The 26,598-nt window shown below is 39.0% G+C and overlaps 1 protein-coding gene across 2 annotated transcripts in view; it reads right to left on the bottom strand.

The window, feature by feature from the left end:
- Nucleotides 1–14,205: 14,205 nt before the first annotated feature.
- The window catches only part of LOC140495813 (transmembrane gamma-carboxyglutamic acid protein 3-like), a 67,902-nt gene continuing 55,509 nt past the window's right edge, over nt 14,206–26,598 (bottom strand). For both annotated transcript variants that reach the window (XM_072594956.1, XM_072594955.1), the window contains exon 4: nt 14,206–23,350. In XM_072594956.1, the coding sequence (XP_072451057.1) occupies nt 22,796–23,350 (555 nt within the window). In that variant the 3' untranslated portion in view covers nt 14,206–22,795. The remainder of the gene's footprint in view (nt 23,351–26,598) is intronic.

Raw genomic sequence — 26,598 nt, 5'->3', positions numbered from 1 at the left:
TGTAACATAAAACCCAAGCATTATGGTTTTGGATTCTCCTACGCTGGGGAAAAGAACTTGGCTATTCACCCTATCCGTGCCCCTGATGACTTTATAGTGATTATATTTGTGTTTTAGTTTCAACTCTTTCAAACATTGGGTTGCACGTATGAAGAATACGCACACCCACTGACCGTCTTGCCTTTACACCTCCCATATTCCATTAATACCAAGTCAATTATCACTGCTTACAATTACTCTGGAGCTGCCAATCACATGTTGAATGAAAGACTTGTTTAAAAGTTGTATATGATTCATGTTATAGTCATAGAAGAAAATCATACCATACATAAGAGGCCCTTAAGCCTATAGAATCTGTACCACCAAAAATTCACTACAATCGACACTAGTCCCACTTTCCCACACTCTGCACATAGCCCTGAATGTTATGACATTTCAAGTGCTCATCTAATTAAACAATCCCTCCACATTTGTGGAATAGACAATTTTTTTTTGTTTTTGGGCTCACTATAAGAACCCTCGAGTTATTAGATTAGTTTCCCTACAGTGTGGAAACAGGCCCTTCGGCCCAACAAGTCCACACCGACCCTCCGAAGAGCAACCCACCCCCCTCTGACTAATGCACCTAACACTATGGACAATTTAACATGGCCAATTCACCTGGCCTGCACATCTTTGACTGTGGGAGGAAACCGGAGCAAGCCCATGCAGACACGGGGAGCATGTGCACGAGGATGGAATTGAACCTGAGAGCCTGGTGCTAACCACTGAGCCACCATGCTACTCCAATGTATAACTTTTAAAATGGGATATTAAATGCATAGTTACTGTCACAGTATTTAAAATACCTTAATTTTGTCTTCTGCAACTTTAAATTGAAGGAATCCAGTGCAACTTTCAGGTTTGCAGTCTGTAAGAATACTTAAATGTAAATGGCTGCTTACCCTGCTTGCTTATATCATTGGTGCTGACAACTAGAGAACCCTTGACTTAGCAACAGATTTAAACAGGAAACAGAAAATCAGTGGCACAAAAAGACTCTAGATCTTTGCAGATATTATCTGAGATCATTGGTCAATGCTACTGCTTCACTGCTGACAGCAAAATCCAACCCATTTTCATTTCAAATACATATTCATTTTTTTTTCAAAGGTAACTATTATTTGATTTGAGCAATAAACATGAGAAATTATATTAGGTAGTCCATAATCTTTTTTTTCTAGCCTGATTTGTTTTGGTTTGGGGAAGAGGTCGGCAGGGGATGGAGGGAGGAGACAGACAAAATATATAGCATCACTCTTACTTTTTCGCATTTTGCAAATGTACATGCAATTTTTGATATTGCTATCTTTCAAGTTTCAGTTACATGTCACTCAACCTTGTCCATCAGTGATGCCGTAAGAAGTGTTCAGATAACAAGTTTGTGAAAAGCTGCCAAGCGAGATTATAATATTTGTAGTGAGAATAATCATTCTCTAGAACATAGTGAGTTTTTGTTTAGGATTCTGGGGGTTTAAAAACACACAGTTGTATAAAATATACAGTTTCTATGCCACTGCCAGAGATACAGGTTTAAAAAAAAAAGACCTGTGTTGAACTGGCGTGATCATTATGACAGAATTAGACAGTATTAATTTTATATTAATGTTTATTTTGTATTTATATTGCATTAAATACTGTATATAAAATTAAACATTAGAAGAGCTGTTATAAATAAAATCTTACACATATATTGCAGCACAGCTATATCAAAAAACATTAAAGCACCATATTTTCAGATACTGAGACTAACCACTTAAGAAGCAAAAGTACGCATTTTGTGTCTTTTTGTTGGGTATAGGGTAAGGCACAAAAAAAACTTAAGGTCTCACTGAGACAGCCTCACAGATATACTTCACACAACACTTGCATTTCCTTTATAAAATTATAAAGGTCTCTTATGAAACTGAAATTATACACTATCTATACAAAAAGTTACATGTGTGCAGTGAAAGAAAGAAGAAGTCACAATGCCAATAGGAAATTTACAATAGCAACAGGCTAATGAAACATAATTCAATTGTGTACATTTCATTCAGTTTGCTAGTTTTAACAGACAAATTCATGGCTTTAACCACAAATTACTTTGAGTTCTCAGTCTATATTGATTGGCCACTGTAGAATAAGGAACAATAATAGAAGCATTTACCAGGGAATTAATAATAATAATGATGAAATAAATTCTTAGCATTGTTTTCAACAGGCATAGTTATACATTGTGAATCTCTAAGCTGATGATCGATCACTGCAACATTTATAAAATTTAAATTAAAAATTGTGGTAGAATTAATTTCCTAATATATCTTTCAATTGTTTAGGCATAATATGTCTACAGATGCAGATCAGCCTCAATATTTATCTGACCAAACTCAAATAAAAAGCATGCATTTTCATATAAAGTTAAAAATATATTTTTCATGGATCTATATACATAGTATATTTATAAACCAAACAGTGACATTTCTTGTGGGCAGCTGTGGTTTACACTTACCTATTTAAGGTACTTGACACCTCTACTGTATATACAGTAATCATGATCCCACCTGACAATTTAGATGTAGATTTGTAATACAAGAACCTTTGCATTTTTAATAAACCATGACAGCAACTGGTATTTGAGAAAAAACATGCCAATTCTCCAACCTCATGAAAATAAGAGTTAATAGAGAAAAATTTGGTAAATATTTTTTGATTTCTAAGCAAATGCAGATTTCTCAACCTGTCCAATTTGTAGCTGCCAAAAATCAAAAGACCTGATCAAACTATAATCAGGAAAGGTAATGTTTGACAAATTAGATGATCATCTATGGTATTCGAAGAATGATGATTTTTCAGCTGTATAGTTCTCTATTTTCTGTAGAATGGGCTAGAACTTATGGGTTATTCACTGGTAAGGGAGCAGGTGGACCCATACAATATGGTATCAGGTCATTGGTAAAATATCTACTTCTGTAAAATTTTTTAATTGGCTAAGATGATGTTGGGTGGGCATTTTGGCCTATGAAGGCCAAGTAGGCAATTAATGACTATTTAAGAGCCTGATTTGTCCCCGTAATCGGTCAGCCACTGAAAAGGGATGTCTCGTTTTATGGTCCCTGATGCTAAACAAAGGTTCCCATTTCCTTTTGTAGCCACCCCTCCTCTTGATTTATCTAACATGCACTGTAGCCCCTCATTGTTGCCTGCCAATAATCCTGACGAATTCATGGTTGCTTTTCCTCCCACATCTCCTAAAGTATAAGCAGTACTTTCTAACTCTACGAGGCAAGATTTCTCTATGCAGGAAAGGTTTTGCCTCAAAAATTAGACTTATGAGCTAGCCGAGCTGTTGGGCAGGGTGGAGAGTTGTATAACAGCAATAAATGTTTGAAATACATACAAAAAACGTTTAGGATTCTATGATTTTGTATTTCAACTACTGTGTTTAATTTATGATTGAATAATAACTTCAAATGTCCAATTGAGAAATTATTACATTACAGAAAGCTACACTTGACCCATGCGCCCATGTTTATGAACCATTCCCTAAGTTTACATTTGGTTTCCCCGATGTAGAGATCGCATCAGGAGCATCGGATGCAGTAAAGTAGGTTGGAGGAGAGGCAGGTGAACTTAGGGAACGGTTCTCCAAGGATCTTAGCCAGGTCAGCAGGTGCCAACTGGACCTCCTAGTCACCACCCATTTTAAATTGCCCTTCTTACTCCCTTTCCGACATGACTAGCCTTGGCCGCCTCCATTGCCACAACGAACCAAACCGCAAATTGGAGGAACAACACTTCACCTTCCGCCTGCAGCCTACATCCTGGAGAACTCAACATTGAGTTCTCAGATTTCATATATAATCCCTTTCCAGCCCCTCCCCCTACCTTCCACTCCCAGCCACCTACTAAATTTATTCCTCCCATTGACCTACCAGGTCGTGCTCTGTACATTATCTTCAACTATCCCTACTTCACCACAAGCCCCTGCCATCCTCTTTATCTGCAGGTCCCCCTACACCCAAAATGTCGACTTCTGCATCTCCTGATGCTGCCTGGCTTGCTGTTTCTTCAAACCTCCTGCCTGTCTACTTTGGATTCCAGCATCTGTAGTTTTTTTTGTCGCGAGAGGAAGTGGTGGAGGCAGGTACAATTACAACATATAAAAGCCATCTGGATAGGTACATGAAAAGGATATGAACCAAATGGGACGAGGTCATTTTGGGATATCTGTTCAGCACAGACAAGTTGGACCCAAGAGTTGGGTTTCTGCACTGTATGACTCTGAGAGCTGTTGTTACATCCAACTAAGGCACCTCAAAAATTGATTATTGTTCTTTGCAATTTGCAATATCAATGTGAAAGGTTTGCAGCAGTAAGTTTGCAGTCAGTCTGAAGCAGGTTTATTTTTGGATGGTGCAAAGTCGATAATTTTATCTGACATTTTTCTTGTAGCTATTTTTTTACCTTGGTTTGCAGGTCAGTACTGGTCTATAATGAGGGAGCACATCAACTAATTTTCTCAGAAAGAGATATCCATTGAGAAAGTTACATTGATGTAAGGTGTGCCACTATCAGATTAAAGAAATGATCAGTGTGCTCCATGCACTTGCTATTAATGATTGAGCAAAGAATAGATAGCCTTACAAAAGAAATTTGCTTGTGCCATTTCATTTCATGTCTTGTTACGTGGTTTGATGTCTTTGTGTTTGAATCATGCAATCGAGATCCTTCAGAAAAATGGCAGCAATATCAGTGTTGACAGAAATGATGAAGAATATGCAATGCAAAAGTATCCAAACCATCTCGGAGGACAAAGTTTCACATCTGAAAAGCAATCTGAGAGAAATATCAGAACAAATTAATGTAGTAATAGAAATCATTCATGAAACAAAAATAAAAGATGCATTTTTGATTAGGGAGTGCAAGACAACCTACAAAAGAAATCAAAATTAGCTTATTTAATCCTGTTATTGGTATAATGCTGATCAGCTTAAGTGAACAGTCAGATTGAGTGTTTTTATGCTTTAATTTTTTTGTAACAGAAATGAAGAACACTATGAAAGAAGATAACCTGGAAAAGTGATACCATGGTCTGTGCTCAAAATGGGTGATATCGATCCATCTCACATTGGACTTGAAATGAACAATTATTGTTTTTCTTATAAAGCTTTCCAAAATAGCGCTTGATGTTTTTACGTAATTATATTTGGAAAGAAAGACTCCTTGACTTTTAATCCTCAATTAAGTATTGCATTCAGGTGCAATGTATAATAGTGACATGTATAATAGTTGCATCAAAACTAAATGGTTTCTGACTGAAATTGATCAATTATTTATATTCAACTATATCATGAGAATTTAAATATTTTGGCAACAATCTCAGTTGAACTCAACATTTATTTGGAACTCAATGAAGGAATTATACAAAACTTTGCTGCAGCTGAAGTATGAAAAGCTGTTTCAGTTATAATATGCTTGTGTACTGAACATCAGCACTTCAAGACCTTTTTAATTACTCAGTATCATTTATTCTTGTGTTATGTAAACTTGACCTTTTGTCAACGATTTTTATACTGTCGATTGCAAACATGCTTCTTCACAATTGTGCATATGGAAATCTTACACCATTATACTGCAGCAAAATTTAAGGACCTGAAACCAAGTTTATTTTAAGTCTCTTAGAATCCCTACAGTATGGAAGCAGGTCATTCAGACCACACCGGCCCTCTGATGAACATCCCACCCAGACCCAGACCCAGACCCATCCCCCTACACTATCCCTGTAACTCTGCATTTCCCCTGGCTAATACACCTAACCTACACATCGCTGGACACTATGGGCAACTTAGCATAGCCAATCCACCTAACCTGCACATCTTTGGATTGAGAGAAGAAACCAGCGCACACGGAGGAAATCTATGCAGACTTAGGGAGAATGTGCAAACACCACATAGACAGTTGCCCAAGTTTTGAATCAAATCACTGATCAGTGCAAACACCACCTTCTATACTATGGATCAAGACATTAAAACTGAATTAGTAAAGTGTAGGAAGAAGCACAGAAAAAGATTCTTTGGCCCATTGAGTCTGCATCAGTCAAAAACAAGCACCTAATTATAATCATCCCATTTTTCAACACTTGGACTGTAGCCTTGGCATTGCATATGCACATCTAAATGCTTAAATGTCATATGGGTTTCTGACTCTACCACCCTTAAAGTCAGTGATTTCCAAATTCCCACCAAGCTCTGGGTGAAAGAGGTTTGCCTCACATATCCCTCAACCCTTAGGTCCAACTCATCCATGCTGACCATATATCCCAACCCAATCTAGTCCCACCTGCCAGGACCCAGCCCATGTCCCTCCAAACCCTTCAGATTCATATACCCATCCAGATGCCTCTTAAATGTTGCAATTGTACCAGCCTGCACTACATCCTCTGGCAGCTCATTCCATACACGTACCACCCTCTGTGTGGAAAGGTTGCCCCTTAGGGTCTCTATTATATCTTTCCCCTCTCACCCTAAACCTATGCCCTCTAGTTCTGGGCTCTCCAACCCCAGGGAAAAGACTTTGACTATTTATCCTATCCATGCCCCTCATAATTTTGTAAACCTCTAAGGTCACCCCTCAGCTTCCGATGCTCCAGGGAAAACAGTCCCAGCCTGTTCAGCCTCTCCCTGTAGTTCAAATCCTCCAACCCTGGCAACATCCTTGTAAATCTTTTCCGAACCCTTTCAAGTTACACAACATCTTTCTGATAGGAAGGAGACCAGAATTGCATGCAATATTCCAATAATGGCCTAACCAATGTCCTGTACAGCTGCAACATAACTTCCCAATCCTGTACTCAATACTCTGACCAATAAAGGAAAGCATACCAAATGCCTTCTTTACTATCCTATCTACCTGCGACTTCACTTTCAAAGAGCTATGAACCTGCACTCCAAGGTCTCTTTGTTCAGCAACACTTTCTAGAACCTTACCATTAAGTTTATAAGTCCTGTTAAGATTTGCTTTCCCAAAATGCAGCACCTCACATTTATCTGAATTAAACTCCATCTGCTACTTCTCAGCCCATTGGCCCATCTGGCCCAGAACCTGTTGTAATCTGAGGTAACCCTCTTCACTGTCCATTACACCTCCAATTTTGGTGTCATCTGCAAACTTAATAACTGTACCTCTTATGCTCACATCCAAATCATTTATGTAAATGACAAAAAGAGGACCCAGCACCAATCCTTTTGGCACTCTACTGGTCACAGGCCTCCAGTCTGAAGAACAACCCTCCACCACCACCTTGTCTTCTACTTTTGAGTCAGTTCTGTATCCAAATGGCTAGTTCTCCCTGTATTCCACGAGATCTAACCTTGCTAAGGGGAACCTTGTTGAACAAAGAGACCTTGGAGTGCAGGTTCATATCTCCTCGAAAGTGGAGTCGCAGGTAGATAGGATAGTGAAGAAGGCATTTGGTATGCTTTCCTTTATTGGTCAGAGTATTGAGTACAGGAGTTGGGAAGTTATGTTGCGGCTGTACAGGACATTGGTTAGCTTAAAAATACGGGGTAGACCGCTTAGGACAGAGATGAGGAGAAACTTCTTCACCCAGAGAGTGGTGGCTGTGTGGAATGCTCTGCCCCAGAGGGCAATGGAGGCCCAGTCTCTGGATTCATTTAAGAAAGAGTTGAATAGAGCTCTCAAGAATTGTGGAATCAAGGGTTATGGAGATAAGGCAGGAACAGGATACTGATTAAGGATGATCAGCCATGATCATTTTGAATGGTGGTGCAGGCTCGAAGGGCAGAATGGCCTATTCCTGCACCTATTGTCTATTGCCTTACTGAAGACCATCTAGATCTCATATACTGTTCTGCCTTCATCAATCTTCTTTGTTGCTTCTTCAAAAAATTCAATCAAGTTTGTGAGACATGATTTCCCATGCACAAAGCCATGTTGACTATCCCTAATCAGTCCTTGCCTTTCCAAATACATGTGCATCCTGTCCCTCAGGATTCCCTCCAACAACTTGCCCACCACCAAGGTCAGGCTCACTGGTTTATAGTTCCCTGGCTTGTCTTTACCACCCTTCTTAAACAGTGGCACCACGTTTGCCAACTTCCAGTCTTCCGGCACCGCACCTGTGACTATCGATGGTAGAAATATCTCAGCAAGAGGTTCAGCAATCACTTCCCTAGCTTCCCACAGAGTTTTTGGGTACACCTGATCAGGTCCTGGGGATTTATCCACCTTTAACCGTTTCAAGACATCCAGCACTTCCTTCTCTGTAATCTGGAAATTTTGCAAGATGTCACCATCTATTCCCCTACAGTCGAGATCTTCCATATCCTTTTCCACAGTAAATACTAATGCAAAATATTAATTTTGGGCAATAATTCCTCCACCAAGGGAACATCTCTGTCTATGTCCCTCAATTTTGTACATCTCAGTCACGTCACCCCTCAGTCTACTGTTCCAAGGAAAACACTCAAGTCTATCCAACCTCCCTTTGTGACTAAAACTCTACAGCCCTGCAAATATCCTGGCAACTCTCCTCTGCACCCTCTCCAGTGCAAACACATCTCTCCTATAATGTGAACTCCAGAACTGTAAGAAATACTCGAGCTGTGGCCTAACCAGTGTATTAGCATAACCTTCTTGCCCTTAAATCTATGCCTCAGCTATTAATAGCAGGTATCCCATATGTCTTCTTTACCATTTTATCTACCTATCCCACTGCCTTAAGGGACAAGTGGACAAGCACACCAAGGTTCTTCTGAATCCTGGTACTTTACATGGTCTTGCCCAAGTATTAATGATTAAGAAAGTAAAAATTATTATTCATGTGAGGAATATTACAAACAAGCTTGATGAGCTATACATTATAATGTAGGCCCAATTGAAAGATGGGAATTAAATTTTCTGTTATGTGTAATTAGGAAGGTTAGTTGTTTTGTTGGGGAGGGTAGTGGTTAGCAGAAATTGATAAAAAATAATATTAGATGTCTTGAGAGATAATGTACAGGAAGGTTTAAAGACTAACACAACTTCGTTACAGTTAAGAAATAGAAGGAGCGGCATTACATTTCTGAGTGTTTATTATGAATTCCCAAGTAGTGCATGTTTCTAGTCCAAAGAGACCATGAAAAAAAATCAATAGCAAATAAAGAGAACACTTTTAGGAAAAAAAATATTAGAATAAATTAAAGGAATTTTGGAATCTATTCCAGTCAAGAGACAGAGACAGAGAATGTGGTTGAGGTACAGAATAAATACTTTCAATCTTCCTTTATAAAAGAGGATGAAGTTATTAATACAGAAGTGGATAAGAAGCAGAGATTTTGGACAAGATAAGTATATATAGAAAAGTAATATAATTGTGTGACATGATTCAACGTTAGCAAGGCATCTGATCCTGAAGCATGCATCCTATGTTGATAAGAAAAGCTAGGCCACAGAGAACAGAAGTTGTAACCACAGTATTTCAATCAACCCTTCTAAGGATTTCTGGCATACTTGGCTAAGGAGTTATTGCCACTGAATATATTAACAAGATACTCATGCTAAATATTTACATATCACTGATTTGTGCACCTACTGGTGCACAATTCTGGCAACACATTATAGGAAAACTCTTAAGGTCTTGGAGAAAGAACCAGATTAAGGATACATGAATTATAAGGTATTTTCATAAACTAGGTAGGGAAAAACTGTTTCCTTTGCCAAATAGGTCAGTTTCAAAACATAATTAGCAAAATAATTAGAGATGAAATCAGAAAAATGTATTTCACGTAAAAGATTGCTTAAATCTGCAGTGGTCTGCCTGGAAAAATGTTGAATCAAATTCCAAAGAACATTCAAAATACATATCTAATTGTATTATCCAGGGTTATGCAGAAGATCATGTGGTGTAATTGGACAGTACTTTTAAAAAGGCAGCACTTCCATAACAAGCCAAATAGCCTTTTACTATCTAGTGTAATAAGATTCTGAATGATAAAGTTTGAATCATGCTGGTTTTTGGGAATCATGATTGCACAGCAATGTACTAGACAGACATGTTCATGTCTAACATGATTTAAAATTAAAAAAGAAATACTGAGAAACTTAGCAGGATTGGTAGCATCTGTGGAGACAAAAAAAAAAGAATGTTGAGTCCAATATGACTCTTTGAAATGAAAGACTGATGGAAACATGATGGGTTTCATGCCGTTGAAAAGGGAGATACACAAATGGAACAAAAAAGGAAGGCCAGGGAAAGAGGAGATGGTGAGGGAAATTGGACATCATAAGTACAATGGAAGAAGTAGTAATAGTAGTGGCAGTGGTTATAAAGGATTGGTTTCAAGGAAATGTTAAATCGCAGAATAAATGTCAACTCCGACTGAAACAGAACATGAAATCAAGATAGAAACAGAGAAACAAAATCAAAATAGGGGAGGACGGAGTTCATAGTCTGAAGTTGCTGAACTCTATATTGAGTCCAGATGGATTTAAAATGCCTAATCAGAAAATGACAAGCTCTTCCTCTAGCTTAAGTTAGCCTTCGCTGGAACACTGTGTCTGACCTAGGACAGAAACATGAGTGTGACAGCAAGACAGTGTACTGAAATGGCAAGCAACAAAAAGTCAGGGTCCTGCTTGTAGATTAGCAGAAATGTTCCAGGTCACCCAGTCTGCATTTGATCTCCCTAATTTAGAGGGGTCTACATTGTGGTAAACTGAGATATTGGCAATGTCACTGACTCCAGCCAGAAATTATTTGTGAGGAAGCCGAGGGTCACAGCAATCTTCATGGCGACTGTCGGACCATTCTTGGCTTGCTCTGTAGCTTCAGATGTGGTTGGAGGAGGAGAAAATAAATAAGAGTCTTTCTGAGGCTTCCAGGTTCTTGCTTTTTATTTAGAAGCATCCTCCTCCCTGTGAACAACCTCCATGTTTGGCTAACAGCACCCCATATCCCTTCTTCAACAGGTTTCTGACTTTCAAACTCCAGAGCGCTTTGGAAAAGTCCAACACTCGTTCTGACTCCAGCCCACTCCACTAATTCAGTTGCAGTAAAACAAAGTCAAAGCACTTCACATAAAATTCCCATAATGAACCCTGTAAATAGTGCTGACAGTGGTGTCTTGATGCATTCAGCTGAGATTGTCATGAGAGGGCATTAACAGATATTGCAGTCCATTATGGCAGGATGTGCACCAAATCAGCATTAGATATTGAGTGACTTCAAAACCTCCCCACGAACATCTTTCTAAACAGGTGTGCCAGTAATGCTGGCACCAGCAGCACTATGGATCCGAACTTGTGGCCAAAACTTTTATTCAGCATAGAAATAATGCAAGAGATGCAAATTTTCCCAGCTATATGGAAATAAACAGTAAAACTGGACCTTACATTATAGGAGTGCAGAACTACTGTGAATTTAGAGAATACGATAGGTCTTCAGCAATTAAGTAGTTCAGGAATAGTCTGACCACACTACAATAGATTTAATACTTATATTGATATGCCTTTATCAGCAGTTATATAGCTGCAACTATTTTAAGAACAAAGCTTTGTATGACAGTAAATGAAACTCTTTAGTTAGTTGATTGATCTGTGAAAGCACCAGTTAATTCACATGATCTCTTCCATATTGCTATGATCAGATGTTGATAGGTTTTATATTTTAGGACAAAAATGTTCTGAGATGCAGATTACAAAAGTTGACAACATGAAAGGACAGCAGTTTTGACATTCTTTGTCTAATGAAGAGCAAGTATTGGCTTTATTTTTAAGTCTTGTATCCTCATCATCTTGGTAAACCTGTTCCACCCCAAATGGTAATAAAAGCTAAGTCAATAGAATGTCTTGAGCATATTTAGGTGCTTGTTTTTGACCAACACAGACTTGAAGGGCTAAAGGACCTTATTATATGTTTAAAACCTCTAGAACGTCTAAAATGATCAGGACGCTAAGTCTCATGAATTCTACTTCATTACACAACAAGACTTTTCAAAATGCACAATATGTATGGAACTTGATTAAGAATCAGACATTCACTACTGGTAAATTAAAAAATACTTAGTTACAGTGACTCATACAAATGAAATCAAAAAATTGGTTAATTAAAAACCGAGCAACTAAATTCAATTAACATGATTCTTGTATGGGTTAATGGCTCTGGAAGAGTTAAAGTTTAATTTGTAATTACAGATTGCCATACAGTGGCCAGGGAAAATTTACCACTCTGATAATGTCATAGTGTCTTTGGATGAAGAAACAGTTAATCTTGCATAAAAGCAAACTCCACCAAATGTTGGAATTCTGAAACAAAATGTTAGAAAAACTCACAGGGTTTTTTTTAGATTAGATTACTTACAGTGTGGAAACAGGCCCTTCGGCCCAACAAGTCCACACCGCCCCGCCGAAGCGCAACCCACCCATACCCCTACATCTACCCCTTACCTAACACTACAGGCAATTTAGCATGGCCAATTCACCTGACCTGCACATCTTTGGAGTGTGGGAGGAAACCGGAGCACCCGGTCTGGCAGCATCTGTGGAGAAAGAAACAGAATTAATGTTTTGAGTCTTCTGAAGAAAATTCTCATTTGCTCCATGCTATAATAAAACCCCTCTGTACAGCTTGATTAGGTGACTATTTATAATGGAGAATTGGAGAGGTGGGCTGCTAATATCACAAGATTGACAATCCAGATCCTTGGGCTAATGTCCCTCCTTCTGAGCCAGGAGGCCGAGATTAAAGTCCCACCTGTTCTGAAAGTGCATAATAACATGTCTGAACAGGTTTATCAGAAAGAGGAAATCTACAAAACAGAATCGGAGATAGCAAACTATTCCTGTAACAAACCAAAGTGGTTGACAACCAGAAGACACAAGATAAGCAGTGTGAGTTTGAATTCTATTTGACCCTGGAGAATAACTTTTTGAAAATGTGAAATTTTAAGAACAGAAGGTTTTTAGGAAGTTAGCAGCTAAAACATGAAAAATGTCAATTAGTCATCTGCAATTATGGGAACAGCAGCAGAGCAAAAATAGTATTCCAGAAGACTATCACCTCGGAACTGGTAACTGCAAGGAAGACACTGTGAACAAGGAAAAGGGTCAAGCCTAGCCACTGCGGAAAGAGCCAGAGACCTTAGAGAAGATGGCTTTTTAGGGAGTGATTAAAGGCTTCAGAAGTTACTAATGTTTGAGGGAATGGGGAGAAGACTTTACAAAAAAAAAAAGGTGCATGGCCACAGGCAGCGAAGGAAGGGGATGAAAAGAGAGTTCTCACCTCTCAAAACAAAGTATCATTGCCATTCTAAGTGGCTCCACACAGCACAGCTGCAAGGGATAGAGCAAGGGGCAACACAATTAGAGTCATAGAGTCATCGAGATGCACAGCATGGAAACAGATCCTTTGGTCCAACTTGGCCATGCCGACCAGTTATCCCAACCCAATCTAGTCCCATCTGCCAGCACCCAGCCCCTATCTCTCCAAATCGTTGCTATTCATTATACTGAAGTCACAGTATTGGAAAGGCCACAGATACTTATTAAGGCCATTAAAGGTAAGATTTAAAAGATTTGGTAAAAGAGTCTAACATAACGAGAAAGGTTCAACAATCATAAGAATTTTAGAAGGTCAGGATACTCAGCCCATGCTAAATTGCTTATAGTGTCCAGCATGTGCATCCTAAGTGGATTAGCCATGGGAAATGCAGGGTTGTAGGGACAGATTGTGGGGTGCATCTGAGTTGGATGCTCTTTGAAAAGTCAATGTGGACTTGATGGGTTGAATGGTCTGCTTCCATGTACGGATTCTATAATACTAAACCATGATTTCAGTTGGAAGATTTATTAAGGCCACGGTCAAAAACTTTTTAAAAAAACAAAACAGAATAACTAATCTGCTTTATGTTTGGGTCTGGAATGGCATTTTATTACATTAATTTGAAAGTATTCATTTTATCCACGAAGAAGCAGGAAAACCTCCATATTGACTGCAAAAGGTGAGAGCCCCCAGAAGATGGCAACCACCATTTTGAGTATTCAAAAAGGTGAGGAATCCCCCAGTAAGAAGTATAAAAAGATAGATTATTACTATTTAGCAGAAGGTGAAGCTTGACAGAAGTAAATCAATAGTTATTAGAACTTAAAGCTTTATTGGAAGAATATCATACAATATTGCTGTAATACAGAGTTTAAAAGATTAAAGAAAACCTTAAGACAAGCTTGAAGGCAGCAGAATACAAACAGCTTTAAGATGCTACAGGTTTAAAACAGCTTTAAATGGATAAGAATAAATAAATGTGAGGAAGAAGTGGAAGAAATATTTCCAAAAGGGGGGGGATTTTTAAGATACAGAAACACTTCAAAATTAAAATATAAAATCTGAAGCTGAACAATTTAATATATCATTGCATTCCATGGGTTTTATAGTAGTTATAAAATTATAAAATATCAAAGAAAGCACTTGTATCATCTTTTGATCGTTATTTTGGTCTTAGGACCAGGAGAATCCTTGAAGGAAAAACAGACATTGCTGAAAAAGCTTAGCAGGTCTGGCAGCACCTGTGGAGAGGAATCAGAGTTACCCATTTCAGGTCCAGTGACCCTTCCTCAGAACTGATGGTAGCTAGGAAAATGTTGGTTTTATGCAGAAGATAGGGTGTCTGGAAGGAGGCAAGGAGTAAATGATAAGTGGAGATGGAGCCCAAAGAAGAAGGATAGTTGGACGGCCTAGCTGAATGAATAAATACTAACAGAGACTAGAGTGGGTTGTGTGGAATAACAGACCATGTGATAACAAGGCCTGGTGTGTGGGGTTTGGGGTAAGGACATGGGAGAAGGTGCAAGTCCTAAAATTGTTCAATTAGATATCGAGTCCAGAAGGCTGTAGAGTTACTAAGTGGAAACGGGGCTATGCTGGAGCACTGCAATGAGCCTCAGAAAAAAGATGTTGGCCAGAGAACAAGGTGGTATGTTGAAGTGGTAGGCATAGGTGTTCTGCACAATGGTCACCCAGTCTAAGCTTGGTTTCCACAATGTAGAGAAGACTACATTGTGAGCAGCGAGTGCAGTAGATTGAGTGAAGTGCAGGTAAAACACTGCTACACCTGGAAGGTGTGTTTGGGGCCTTGCATACTGAGGAGGGAGGAAGTAAGTGGACAGGTGTTACACTTTCTGCAGTTGCAGGGGAAGGGGAAGGGTTGGGGTGCTGTGTGTGAGAGAGTGAGTGGGGGAGTCTAAGAAAGAGAGTGAGAGTGAGAGTGAGAGAGTGTGAGAGTGTGAGAGAGAGAGTGTGAGAGAGAGAGTGTGAGAGTTGATGGGAATAAAGGAGAAGTGGACCAGCATGTCCTGGAAGGATTGATCCTTGTGAAAGGCTGACAAAGGAGCAGAGGGGAATAGGAGTCTCGTAGTGGCATTCCACTGGAAGTGGTGGAAATTACTGGTTAATAATCCTCTGGATTTGGAAGCTGGTAGGATCGTAGGTGAGGATAAGGGGGAACCTATCACTGTTGTGGGAGGGAAGAGAGGGGATGAGGGCTGAAGTGTGGGAGATAGGTCAGACCTGACTGACGGTTCTGTCAATGATGGTGCTGGGGAAATCCTCGGTTGGGGAAGAAGGTGGACATTTTGGAGACTCCCTTGTTGAAGGTAGCATCATCAGAACAGGTGCAACAGAGATGGAGAAACTATGAGAATGGAATAGAGTCTTTATAGGAAGCAAGGTGTCAGATGTATAATCAAGGTAACTGTGGGAGTCAGTTGAAATAGCAGGATTTAACAGGAGCTCAGTTTCCAGGGATACCTGGAGATGATTTCATGAATGGCGTTTGCAGATTAATGAAAAACTGTAAACATGGAGCTTTGGAATCAGAATTCATAAGGGTCTGAATTGGTTTTGGAATTATTGCTGAGTCTTTGTTAGATTTTTTGTAGCCCAAGGAAATTTAACTTTGGAGGAAGACATTCAAATCGTGTTGAAAGCAGAAAGCAGAAGAACTCTCGAAAGATCCTTATAAGAGGAAGAACAACTAAACCTCAGAAAAGCAATACACATATTTGCCATAAGGTACGGAAATGATGTCAGTCTCCCATGCCACTCCCATTCCACTGGTCTCCCATCACCTTTTATTTACACATGAAGAGTTCTTGACTCCAGTACTGCCTCTTTCAGAGTCAGCTCTTAGAACTCCAGAATCTGATACTCTTCTTTTTACCTGTCTGCCCAGTTTCCCTGATTGGAGCTGTCATTCTGATCCAGTTAGGGAACTCATATTCTATGAGATCCAGCTGACTGACCTTGTTATGATCACTAAAGGTACAGACATAAAAGAGGCATGTGACAAGTGAACACAGTAGGTACCACAAGTCAGTGTCAGTGCTGTGAAACAACAAAATCTCATTGGGTACAGAAAATGCCCAGCCCTGACAAAAGAATGTGTCATCTACAAGTCTGCAGGTCACTTCCAGAAGGATGTGCCAAAGTAGGACACAGTTTTAGAACAGCAAAGAGTTGAGACTTACAAAGAGGCTAAATAAGTTTATTGACCATTCTGAGGAAAAAACCATCTTAGATGATGTACCTCAATTAGAAAAGATATCCAAGGCATTCCTGGGAGAAATTACTGTTTTAAATGAAAGTAGTGATTCAACTGATTTGACTTTTATAGAGCAAATCTATGCCAACGTTATTAATTTTAAACTTGATAAAGGAATGAATTTCACTATCCTACCACATCAAATGCTATGGGTGAAGAAACAGAGGTTACAGCCTAACCAGATGAAACTACATTGTTCTTTATAGTTGTCCCATTTGAACTAAAGTATGCTACAAGTAACAATGTAAGACAAACAGCATACGAGAATTGAAAATATGTATGTGGTTCACACACAAAAAAAACACTTTTGAACCTACATGCATGTCTTGGCCTCAATCACTTTCTGGCAGCAGCAGCAGTGTGACAAGAGAACAAACAGTTCAGAAACAAAGTCATCAAGGTGAACCAGTAGATAATATCATTATGATTCCTAGACTCATAAGACTCATGAGAGCGCAAACAATAGAAAGAGTCCAGTGAGACTAGCTACATTGGTGCAAGAAAACTGTTTCATACTGTCAACAGGAAGTAGTTAGAAATTTTACAGGACTGGAGGAAATGCTTCTCATTCTCAAAGAAGGGAAGTGATGATCTAGTGGTATTACTGCTCGACTATTAATCCAAAGACCTAGGTAACATGATTTGGGTTTAATCCAGCCATGGCAGACTGTAGAATTTGAATTCAATTTTTTTTAAAATCTGGAATTAAGAGTCTAATGACAACCATGAAATTATTGTCCATTGTCAGAAAAATATCATCCAATTAATTATTGTCCACCCTGAGGAAAGGAAACTGCCATTGTTACTTGGTTTGGCCAACATGACTCCAGACTCACAGCAATGTGGTTGCCCTCTGAGCAATTAGGGATGATTGCCTAGTTAGTGATGGCAACATCCTGTGAATGAATAAAAACAAATCCATTGTTACTCAAATCAGAACTGGTCAGTGGCAGTGACAAAGATAGCGATGAGTGAACAGCAATCCTCCAGTACAGTAACTAGTGATCTGAAAATATCTAGTTCACTAGAAAGGAAGTGTGGATGAAGACATCCAACTCAATCATCAAGTTGGGGTGGAGAGCTTGTACATTTTGACATGGGTATACCAGCAGATTGAGGGGAAAGATTTACTTAAGCTATGTTGGACATGTCAACATCCACAGATTCAGGACATGGTCAAAAATAAGAAATTGCTGGTCTGGATATGCAGAGTACTTCACAAAAAGAGAATCTATGTCCAAATTAAAAAGCAATTGCTTTGTCCAGAAACCAGTGTACAGTGAGGATTCAAACGCCAGATTCAACTCAGCAGCCATCTTCCATAATGGATATTCATGAGATTAAAAGTCCCTCAGATGACATTATAGACTTCTAACTTGAGTTAGCAGAGGTCACCTGAAAATGGATTAAATTTGGTGATTAAGAATCCTCAGATAAGATACTGGACCATCTATCAGCTTCAATAGGAGGTACATCCTCCATGAAGGACAAAGAGATAAATGATCCTCTAGTGGAGAAATAACTTAAGAATCAGAATTACGCGCAATGGTCCTTGAGCAAAAGATCCACAGATCTTTCAAGTCTAAAGGAAATGTGCATTTGGAAGAATTGTGAAATATCCAGACTCTCTGAATTTGAGAAGTCAGAAACATGCAGGTAGATGGGATAATGGGAAATAATAAAACAGCTTTGTACATCAATATCTAATTGTTAATAGAGGAAAAAAGCTTGTGGGAAGTGAGGTGGGGGGGGGAGAGATGTTCCAAATAATGATTCAGAAAGAGAACTTGTATTAACTCTGTCCGACCTGATGATGTCACAGAGTCTGAGTGGAGAAACAGTTTGTCTTGCACAGGGTTCCAATGGAGACAGGTGTGATGTGCATGGTTAAAGATAGTTATACCAAACTAGTTAAGATTATTTGTACCTGGTGCTTTCATGCAGCAAACTACATTTTGTTATATAAAATAAGATTCTCTTCTTGCCAAAACTCTGTAGGAGTCTATCTTCTGTCCACCCATGGAAAATTTGACAGGATCTGAGTTCAGCATAGACAGGCGATGTGGCTGGAGTGTGTGTATCATCACTCGGGATAACTTTAATTTTAATTTGAAAAGTTTCTGCACCAGTCTTAGATTTCGAATAACCAAAAGAGTAATACTGGGACATGTTGGATGGGCAGGCTGGATGATGTCATGTACTTGGCAGTAAGGGGGTCTGGTTAATGTCCACAGTATGCAGTTAGAGCCATCCACAATCTTCTGACTGTGGTACTCTGTCAAAAACACACAGTGAATCAAGCCAGTTTAGTTTTTAAAAGGGACTGATTTAAAAAGGTTGATTGCACTTAATCTCTAGCTTCCTACTGTATGGACAACCCGTGTGGGAAGGTAAGAGTGGGAGCAGATAGGCGGGAAACCAAATCACAGGCCTGCTCCTGGATCTGGCCAAAATGGCCATCAACACGTCCAGGGAGTAAGTCGTGAACAGGGTCATAGTACCTCACAGTCTGCCCTTCTTCTGTGGTCAAGTTCCTCTCTGGTGTCCTTCAAGGAGGAGCACGACGTGTCTGCAGGCACAGCAGAGGACTTTGTAGTTGCTGCTGGGGAGGCAAGGACTGGGGTTCATCATCGCCCACATTTTGATTTGATTTTGGTAAATTTCCATTTTTGTTGACCATTTGATATTGTTTTTGTCCTGCTATCCTACTAGGAGCTGTTAACCTGATTCAAGTTTTAAGGAGAGTAGAAATAACGACTAGTGGCAGCAAGCTATCCTAGCCACAAGCCACCAGTGGTTGGTAAGAAAATAGATCAAAGAGACTCTTTCCAAATGGTTTCTGTTACTCTCCATCAAGGAAAGTAATTAGCTCAAAATGCTCGTCTTTCCTCAAGTGTAAAATACCAGATTATGAACAAGCCTTATTTCGAGATCCACATTCTACATCTGTGTGTTTTAGTACATACCAACTAGGCACAAAATACAATTTGTGGACTATTCTGCAGCTGAGATTTTCAAAGACCAACAAGCTGGAATTCTACATTAAAAGTAAATGTCTTGATTCTGCGGATAATAAAGCACCATCTGGCACTTAATATTAACTTGCTCACTACCTTTGTCCAAAATAATTATTGCACCAACTTCTTATTTCCAACTCTTCCACATTCTGAAAGGATCATAAAATATACTGCTTCAAAAATTGACAAGCATTATAGTCACTTTAACTAATCTCACTGCACAAATTGAAAAGAAGCAAAATTCAAGTTCACCATCCAATCTCCAATTTTACCATGTAAACTAAAATGAATCTTATGTACTAATTCTGCTATTTCCTATCCTTTGAATCTAAGTGGTTTTTAATTCAAATTAAACAGTGTCACAGTACTTCAACTTGTAGAGTCAGAATTAACAGAAAAATATTTATTTTCAGCTGCTCAAGTAAGAGATGTGTGTATTTTCAAAGTTGTGAAGTAGTACCAAAGATCAAGTACAAGAAATTGTGTCTGTGATGCCATAATTATATTTTATTAACATTCAGTGGACTTTAGCGCATACCGAATCTCAAACAGACTTTTTTTCAAAGAAACAACTTTATTGATCCACGCAACACAATTCTAGAAAGGAATCACGTCAGGTGCCACTACCATTAACATCCACAAGAGTGTTTGAAGTAGGGCACACTTCAATCATTTCACAATGCACAAAGCACTAAGAAATTAGTTTTGAAATACGTTAAAATTTATGTGGTTATGTTAATTTTTAAAAATGAATGCAATAGGAAAGGAAGGTAGCCCAGCCACCATCCAATCCAACAGCATTTTAATTCAGTACTATAGTAGATTTTTTAAAAAGTGAAATTTAATTATGTAATGTTTATATTTTTATATTTATGAGTTCTGGTCAAATTTCCATTTCTTTTCCCCAAATCATTTGAGAATAGTGGTTTTGCGAAGGGCCAAAAAAAAAAGGATAAAGTAAGCTGTGAGACAGGTTGAATGCGGGAAAATAATTCAAGAACAGAAATGAGATTTTAAAAATCAATTACTCTCTAAATGAAGTACACTACATGATGTACCCTTACAAATACAACAACTGAATAATCTTTTTAATGCAAAGAAAAAAGCCAGGTGCTTCACAGTAATGTAAACAGATGAACTGGGAATGTCAAGATGAATGAGAAACTGGTAGGGGGGTGACTAAAAACTTTGTCAAAGGGCTGAGTTTTGAGGAATGCCTCTCCAAAAAAAAAAAAAGAGGGAGGGCATTCCTCCAAACCACTGGAGCTTGACTACTAAAGGTACTTCTCCCCAGTAAAGGGAATCAGTCAAGGAAGGATGCATATAAATTGGAAAGGTAGACAGAATAGGCTTACAGAATTCGTTTCCAAGGTAGGACTGGTCAGGCAAAAAGTGATTTAAACACAGATAAGAATTTTAACAAGAAAGTCAAATTACTAGTTTTTTCATTATGATTGGTCCAAAACAATATATTCCTAGAATCAATCAGACCACCTTAACAGGGATGCTAGGAAACAGCTGTTAAGAAGTTCAATTGCTGAACAGTTCCTAAAGGTGGTAAAATACCATGGACGAATCCAAGGTCCACTACATTTGGATGGCAAGAAGTTTCTCCAATGGAATCCTTACTGAATGGGAGGAGGCTCTTTATTAAATTGCAGTCATGATACAAAGTCCAGATCTTTCCAGTTATTTTGAAGCCATATTTTACATGACTATAAATCACTGAAGGATTTAACTTACCTTCATGTAGGTTTCCCAGCTGAACATCTGAGAGATTCAGTAACAAAAAAAAAATGTGGTAAAATCTTTATCCAAACACTAAAGTAAACTGTAGTGCTTTACTAATTCTTCAGTAAACATAATTTACTGACCCAAAATGATATGACACATTTTGTTGGCACATTACCATGTGAAATTTCAATCTCTGAAAGAGTCTAGAGGATCAATTAGGATTCCTGGATCAGTGAAGATGGTTATGACTAATTGTTTTCACTCTTCAACAACAAAAAAAATTGTACAGAATTTCAATATCACCTTTGTGAAACATGCAATCATCCATTTCTATTTCCTCAATGCTTAATAAGCAGACACTCACACTTTCAGTTTTTTTTCAAAATTCAATAAAAATGCAGAACAAAATGATAGAGATCAATTCCCATTTTGATAAATAAGTAATAATATACTCTTAATATTTAAGTTTCATATTCATTAGAAATTTTCCAAATAACATCAATTATCCCAGCAAGCACTTATCCCTGTCAGACTGGTAAATATGCAGCCTTCATGAACACAAATTTAGCTGTGTATTATCAAGCAGTCATCAGGATTTTTAAAAATTATTCTGAATTTCAAACCACAGCTGATCAGAGCAAAGAACAGGGATATTGGACAAAACTCCCCCAAGTGTGGCATTGCGGGTTGTCACTTTACACTATGCGCCTGTGGAAGATTTCTTAACCAATAACATGAATTTTGTCCCATTCCCTGAAGTTTATTTCAAGTATAAACTGAGGAAGCAGAAGTCTGCTTATAAGGCATACCTTCTCTTCTGTGCTTAAACTAAAATACATTGCAGATCCCAAACAAAGGACTGATCAAGGCCACTGCATTTTCTTAAGACTAACAGCATTTACTCTTCATGCTTGTGTACAAGCCTTGTGAGTAATGTGAAATACGACACAATCGGCAGTGGTGCTGTATTAATAAAGAAATACGATCACATGTAACAATTACCAATTTGGCAATTTCCATCACTACAGTCGTAACATGGAGTCACACTGCTGGTTCAGCCTATTTTTCCAATTTAGTTTGGCTACAGTTGGGGTATTTTCATGCACTTAAGGGGGCAAAGCACCTCCTTTACCCTGCATAAATGAATTGCTGGGTAAATTGATTCCTGTGTCTCTACACAGACAAACCTCCTAGACCGAGAAAGCACAACCCAATTTTGTTTCAAAAAGTCACTGATTTTCATTGGCTTCCTCATCTAATTAAAAGTTTGCTTTACTTGAGTGGATCACCTGACCTGGACACTTGCATGTTTTCTGGAAGTCAATTTTACTCAAGTAACTGCAGGTAGAGACTGTTGTCTGAAAGCAGGTGGTCACTCACATCAACATGCTATCATCACTGATTCAGTTCTCTCAAATGCCCAGCAAATTACTTATTAGTGGTGTTCTGGGATGATACAGCAGGATGCACTCTAACAATCTCTTCATATTTTGGAGGTGGGTCACTGTATGGTGTGCTTGTCTCCTCCCCACTGCTTTCCACATGTCCAGTAACCTCTTCATAGGAAGGTGGGGGAGTGGCATTGGACAGTCTAGAAGAGACTGATGCAGATTGTTCCTGTGCATAAAGAGTTCTGTTTGATGGTGGGCCACTGGGCTCACTGCGGTCTAAAGGAGGTCTGCTGCTCTGCTCATGATGAGATGTGTCTGTCTGAGCGTGTGATGTTTCCCGATGCACAAGGACTCGAGGCAGGCTCCGTGTCGTGCGGCTTGTCAGATACCTGCTCTGAGAGTACGTTGGGCGGCGTCGAGTTGCCTTTTGCAGCTGACACCTCCATATCACAAAGAGTGCAATAACAATTAATAATGCTACACCCAGGAGAGGAACGACAACATAGATTGCATCAGTGCGCTCCACACGCAGGCCAGAGTTGTTGCTGGGGGTTGTGTACAAACTGCTGGTATATTCCTTCCAGAACGCCATCTTTTAAAAAAAGAGAAAAGGTTTACATTTGAAACGAATCCTCAATTTTATCAAATTCACATTACCATTATTAATTACTTCATCTTTTAACAGATCAAAAAAAAAGTGTCTCACAGCTAATATTCTGTACATTTTACTTAAATGTTTTGTCCACACTAGCAAACCTAAAGCCATACAGGTTCCTGATCTGAGGGATTAACACTAAGTATACTTGAAGAAAAAATTCAAGTATACCCTGCAGGTGAGCAAAGAAAAAAGTCATTCCTCCCCAAGGCTGCTGAAAATATATTTTCATACAGCAAGAATTGTTTGGATCTTCCTCCACTGGCTGCTTTCAAGAGTATAAATTCGCATATACGTACAAAACAGAAGGGGAAAAATGGGCTGTGCCAGTCATTCAGAAAGTGATTAGGTATACTTGAGGCCTGGATTAATAAAAGGAGTTCATATACCACCACTGCTGCTGAGAAATTTCAATTCAAATTAATCTAAACAAAAATGGTGACCAGATGGTTACTAAAAATCCATCTGATACACTGTAATAGTTTTAGAAAGGAAATCTGCTGCTTTGCCTGATCTGACCTACTGAACTCACAGCAACATAGTTCACTACCCTCCAAAATCACCTAATAAGTATTCCATTGCCAAGAAGACACATTTCAACAGCAATTACAAATGGGCAATAATCTCAATAGCAATTCGGGATACGCGATAAATTCCTGTCTTGGCACCACTACCCGCATACCACAAATGCAAAAAAAAAATTCAAAAGGATGTCAAGTTTAACCTTCCGTTCTGTATTGTTTATCTGCTCTCAGCTAGAGTGGCACATGGTACACAACAATTAGCTTTAGACCTCTGAAATAGGAGGCAGAGGTGAAAATTATCTAGACTTCCAAATCTTGGTTCACAATTCAATGATCCCTACTAATAGTGTAAATGTTCAGACATGAACTGAAAAGGAGATGAGGCATGGTTACGATATCCTCAGCGGTTCAGTAATCTACATTCCACCCTCAGATTTATCCAAAAATCTCCATGAGTGAAGTAATTCAAGAAGTACAAAGACCAGTACCTTTGGAGAAGGAGAGAAAGGACCAACTGGAAAGGAAAAGATTAGGTTTGGCCATTTAATTTGCTGTACACAGGAGCAAGTTTACAATTTCCCTGGTCATGTTCCCCAAATTGCTTGTTTTGAGGCAATGAATGGTGTGCTTGCTGAATTGCAGGGGAACGTTTTTCACACTTGCTGTCATATTGCAGAAATTTGACAACACTATACACTAGCATACAACTACAAATTCCAGTGTACGTTTTGTGAATATGCTTGACTTAAGGATATTACCCTCACAGAATACTTTGTACTGTGTCATCTAATGTCACTGCTTAATCCATATTCTGACTCAACTCAGGAATGTTTAATCCCAAGAAAGATTCCATCAATACTCTATTATCAAGAAATCAGAAATTAAGTTAAGCACTGGTTAGGTGAAGCAAGAAGTTTCCTGGACCATATACACTAACTAGTCCTATGTCAACAATAGCTCAGGTTGGTATAGCTCTGGAAGGATAAAGTAGCTTGTGTCAGAAGATAGTGATTATTTTGAGTGTATTCAATACGGCGTTCTGGAGCAATGTCAAACCAAAAAGAGGGTCTTACTAGACTTAGCAAATAAAAAGCCAAATTTAGCCTGTTAGCTGTGCTAACAGCTGTATATCTGTACCATCAATAAGACCAGTTGCTTCCACATCTATGGTATCGTCTGATTGACTAAACTCAGCTGCTCTTGAACCCTTAATCATGTAGTTGTAACACTAAATTTGACTATTCCAAATGTTCTCCAGACCAGTCTTACCACCATTTTCCTTGATAAACCTGAGCTCATCGTAGCACCGGGTGTCTATATTCTAACTCAGCACCCCTCTCCTCCAGACCTACAATCATCCCAGATCTCTGTATTACAATCAACTGTGGCCTCTAGCACATTTCCAATTTAAATTGTTCCACCACTCATGACCATCTCTTCCACTGTCCAGGGCCCTAAGCTCCGGAATTCCCCTTGTGAACCATTCCACTTCTCTCTCTAATTTAAAACACTCCTTAAAGTTTACCTCTTCGACTAAGCTTTTGATCATTTGTCCCCATATCCCCTTGTTCTTATCTTCTCCACAAAACTGTAAATTTCTTTCTCCCTGAATTCTATTCCTACTAATTGGCTACCCTACCTCCCTTCCTGGCTCCAATGGTAGTTAATATTGTTGTGAATAGTTTTGTCCTCAGACCCCTTGTCTTCAAAGTCCTAGAATTTGCTGTCTCCTCATAAATCAATGCCCAACTTTCCTACAAATTCCTCCAATCAGGTTGTTGCTCCTACCTCAGTACCAAAATAAGTTTTATGAAATATCATTTGTAACTTTAATGATTATTAGTTCACAGAAGTAGGAAGCATTTGCCTGGTTCCATTCTTAGAGTCATAACGTCAGATAGCACAGAAATAGATCCTTCGTCCAATTCATCCATGCCGAAAAGGTGCCTCACAAACCTTATTGAATTCTTTGAGAAGGTGACGAAGGAGGTAGATGAGGGGAAAGCGGTAGATGTAGTATATATGGATTTTAGTAAGGCGTTTGATAAGGTCCCCCATGGTAGGCTACTGCAGAAAATACAGAGATATGGCATTGAGGGTGAGTTGGAGGTTTGGATTAGGAATTGGCTCTCTGGAAGAAGACAGAGGGTAGTAGTTGATGGCAAAGATTCATCTTGGAGTGCCGTCACTAGTGGTGTTCCGCAAGGATCTGTTTTGGGACCATTGCTGTTTGTCATTTTTTATAAATGACCTGGAGGAAGGGTTAGAAGGTTGGGTGAGCAAGTTTGCGGATGATACGAAAGTCGGAGGAGTTGTAGACAGTGAGGAAGGATATGGCAGGTTACAGCGGGATATAGAGAAGCTGCAGAGCTGGGCAGAAAGGTGGCAAATGGAGTTCAATGTAGCTAAGTGTGAAGTGATTCACTTTGGTAAGAGTAATAAAAAGATGGATTACTGGGCTAATGGTAGACTACTTGGTAGTGTGGAAGAGCAGAGGGATCTTGGTGTCCATGTACACAGATCTCTGAAAGTTGCCACCCAGGTAAATAGTGCAGTGAAGAAGGCATATGGCGTACTGGCTTTTATTGGTAGAGGAATTGAGTTCCGGAGTCCTGAGGTCATGCTGCAGTTGTATAAGACTCTGGTGCGGCCGCTTCTGGA

The sequence above is a fragment of the Chiloscyllium punctatum genome, chromosome 25, assembly GCF_047496795.1.
Source record: "Chiloscyllium punctatum isolate Juve2018m chromosome 25, sChiPun1.3, whole genome shotgun sequence".
Taxonomy (NCBI): domain Eukaryota; kingdom Metazoa; phylum Chordata; class Chondrichthyes; order Orectolobiformes; family Hemiscylliidae; genus Chiloscyllium; species Chiloscyllium punctatum.
Note: the sequence above shows the minus strand (reverse complement) of the source record. Positions and strands in the feature narration are given on the sequence as shown.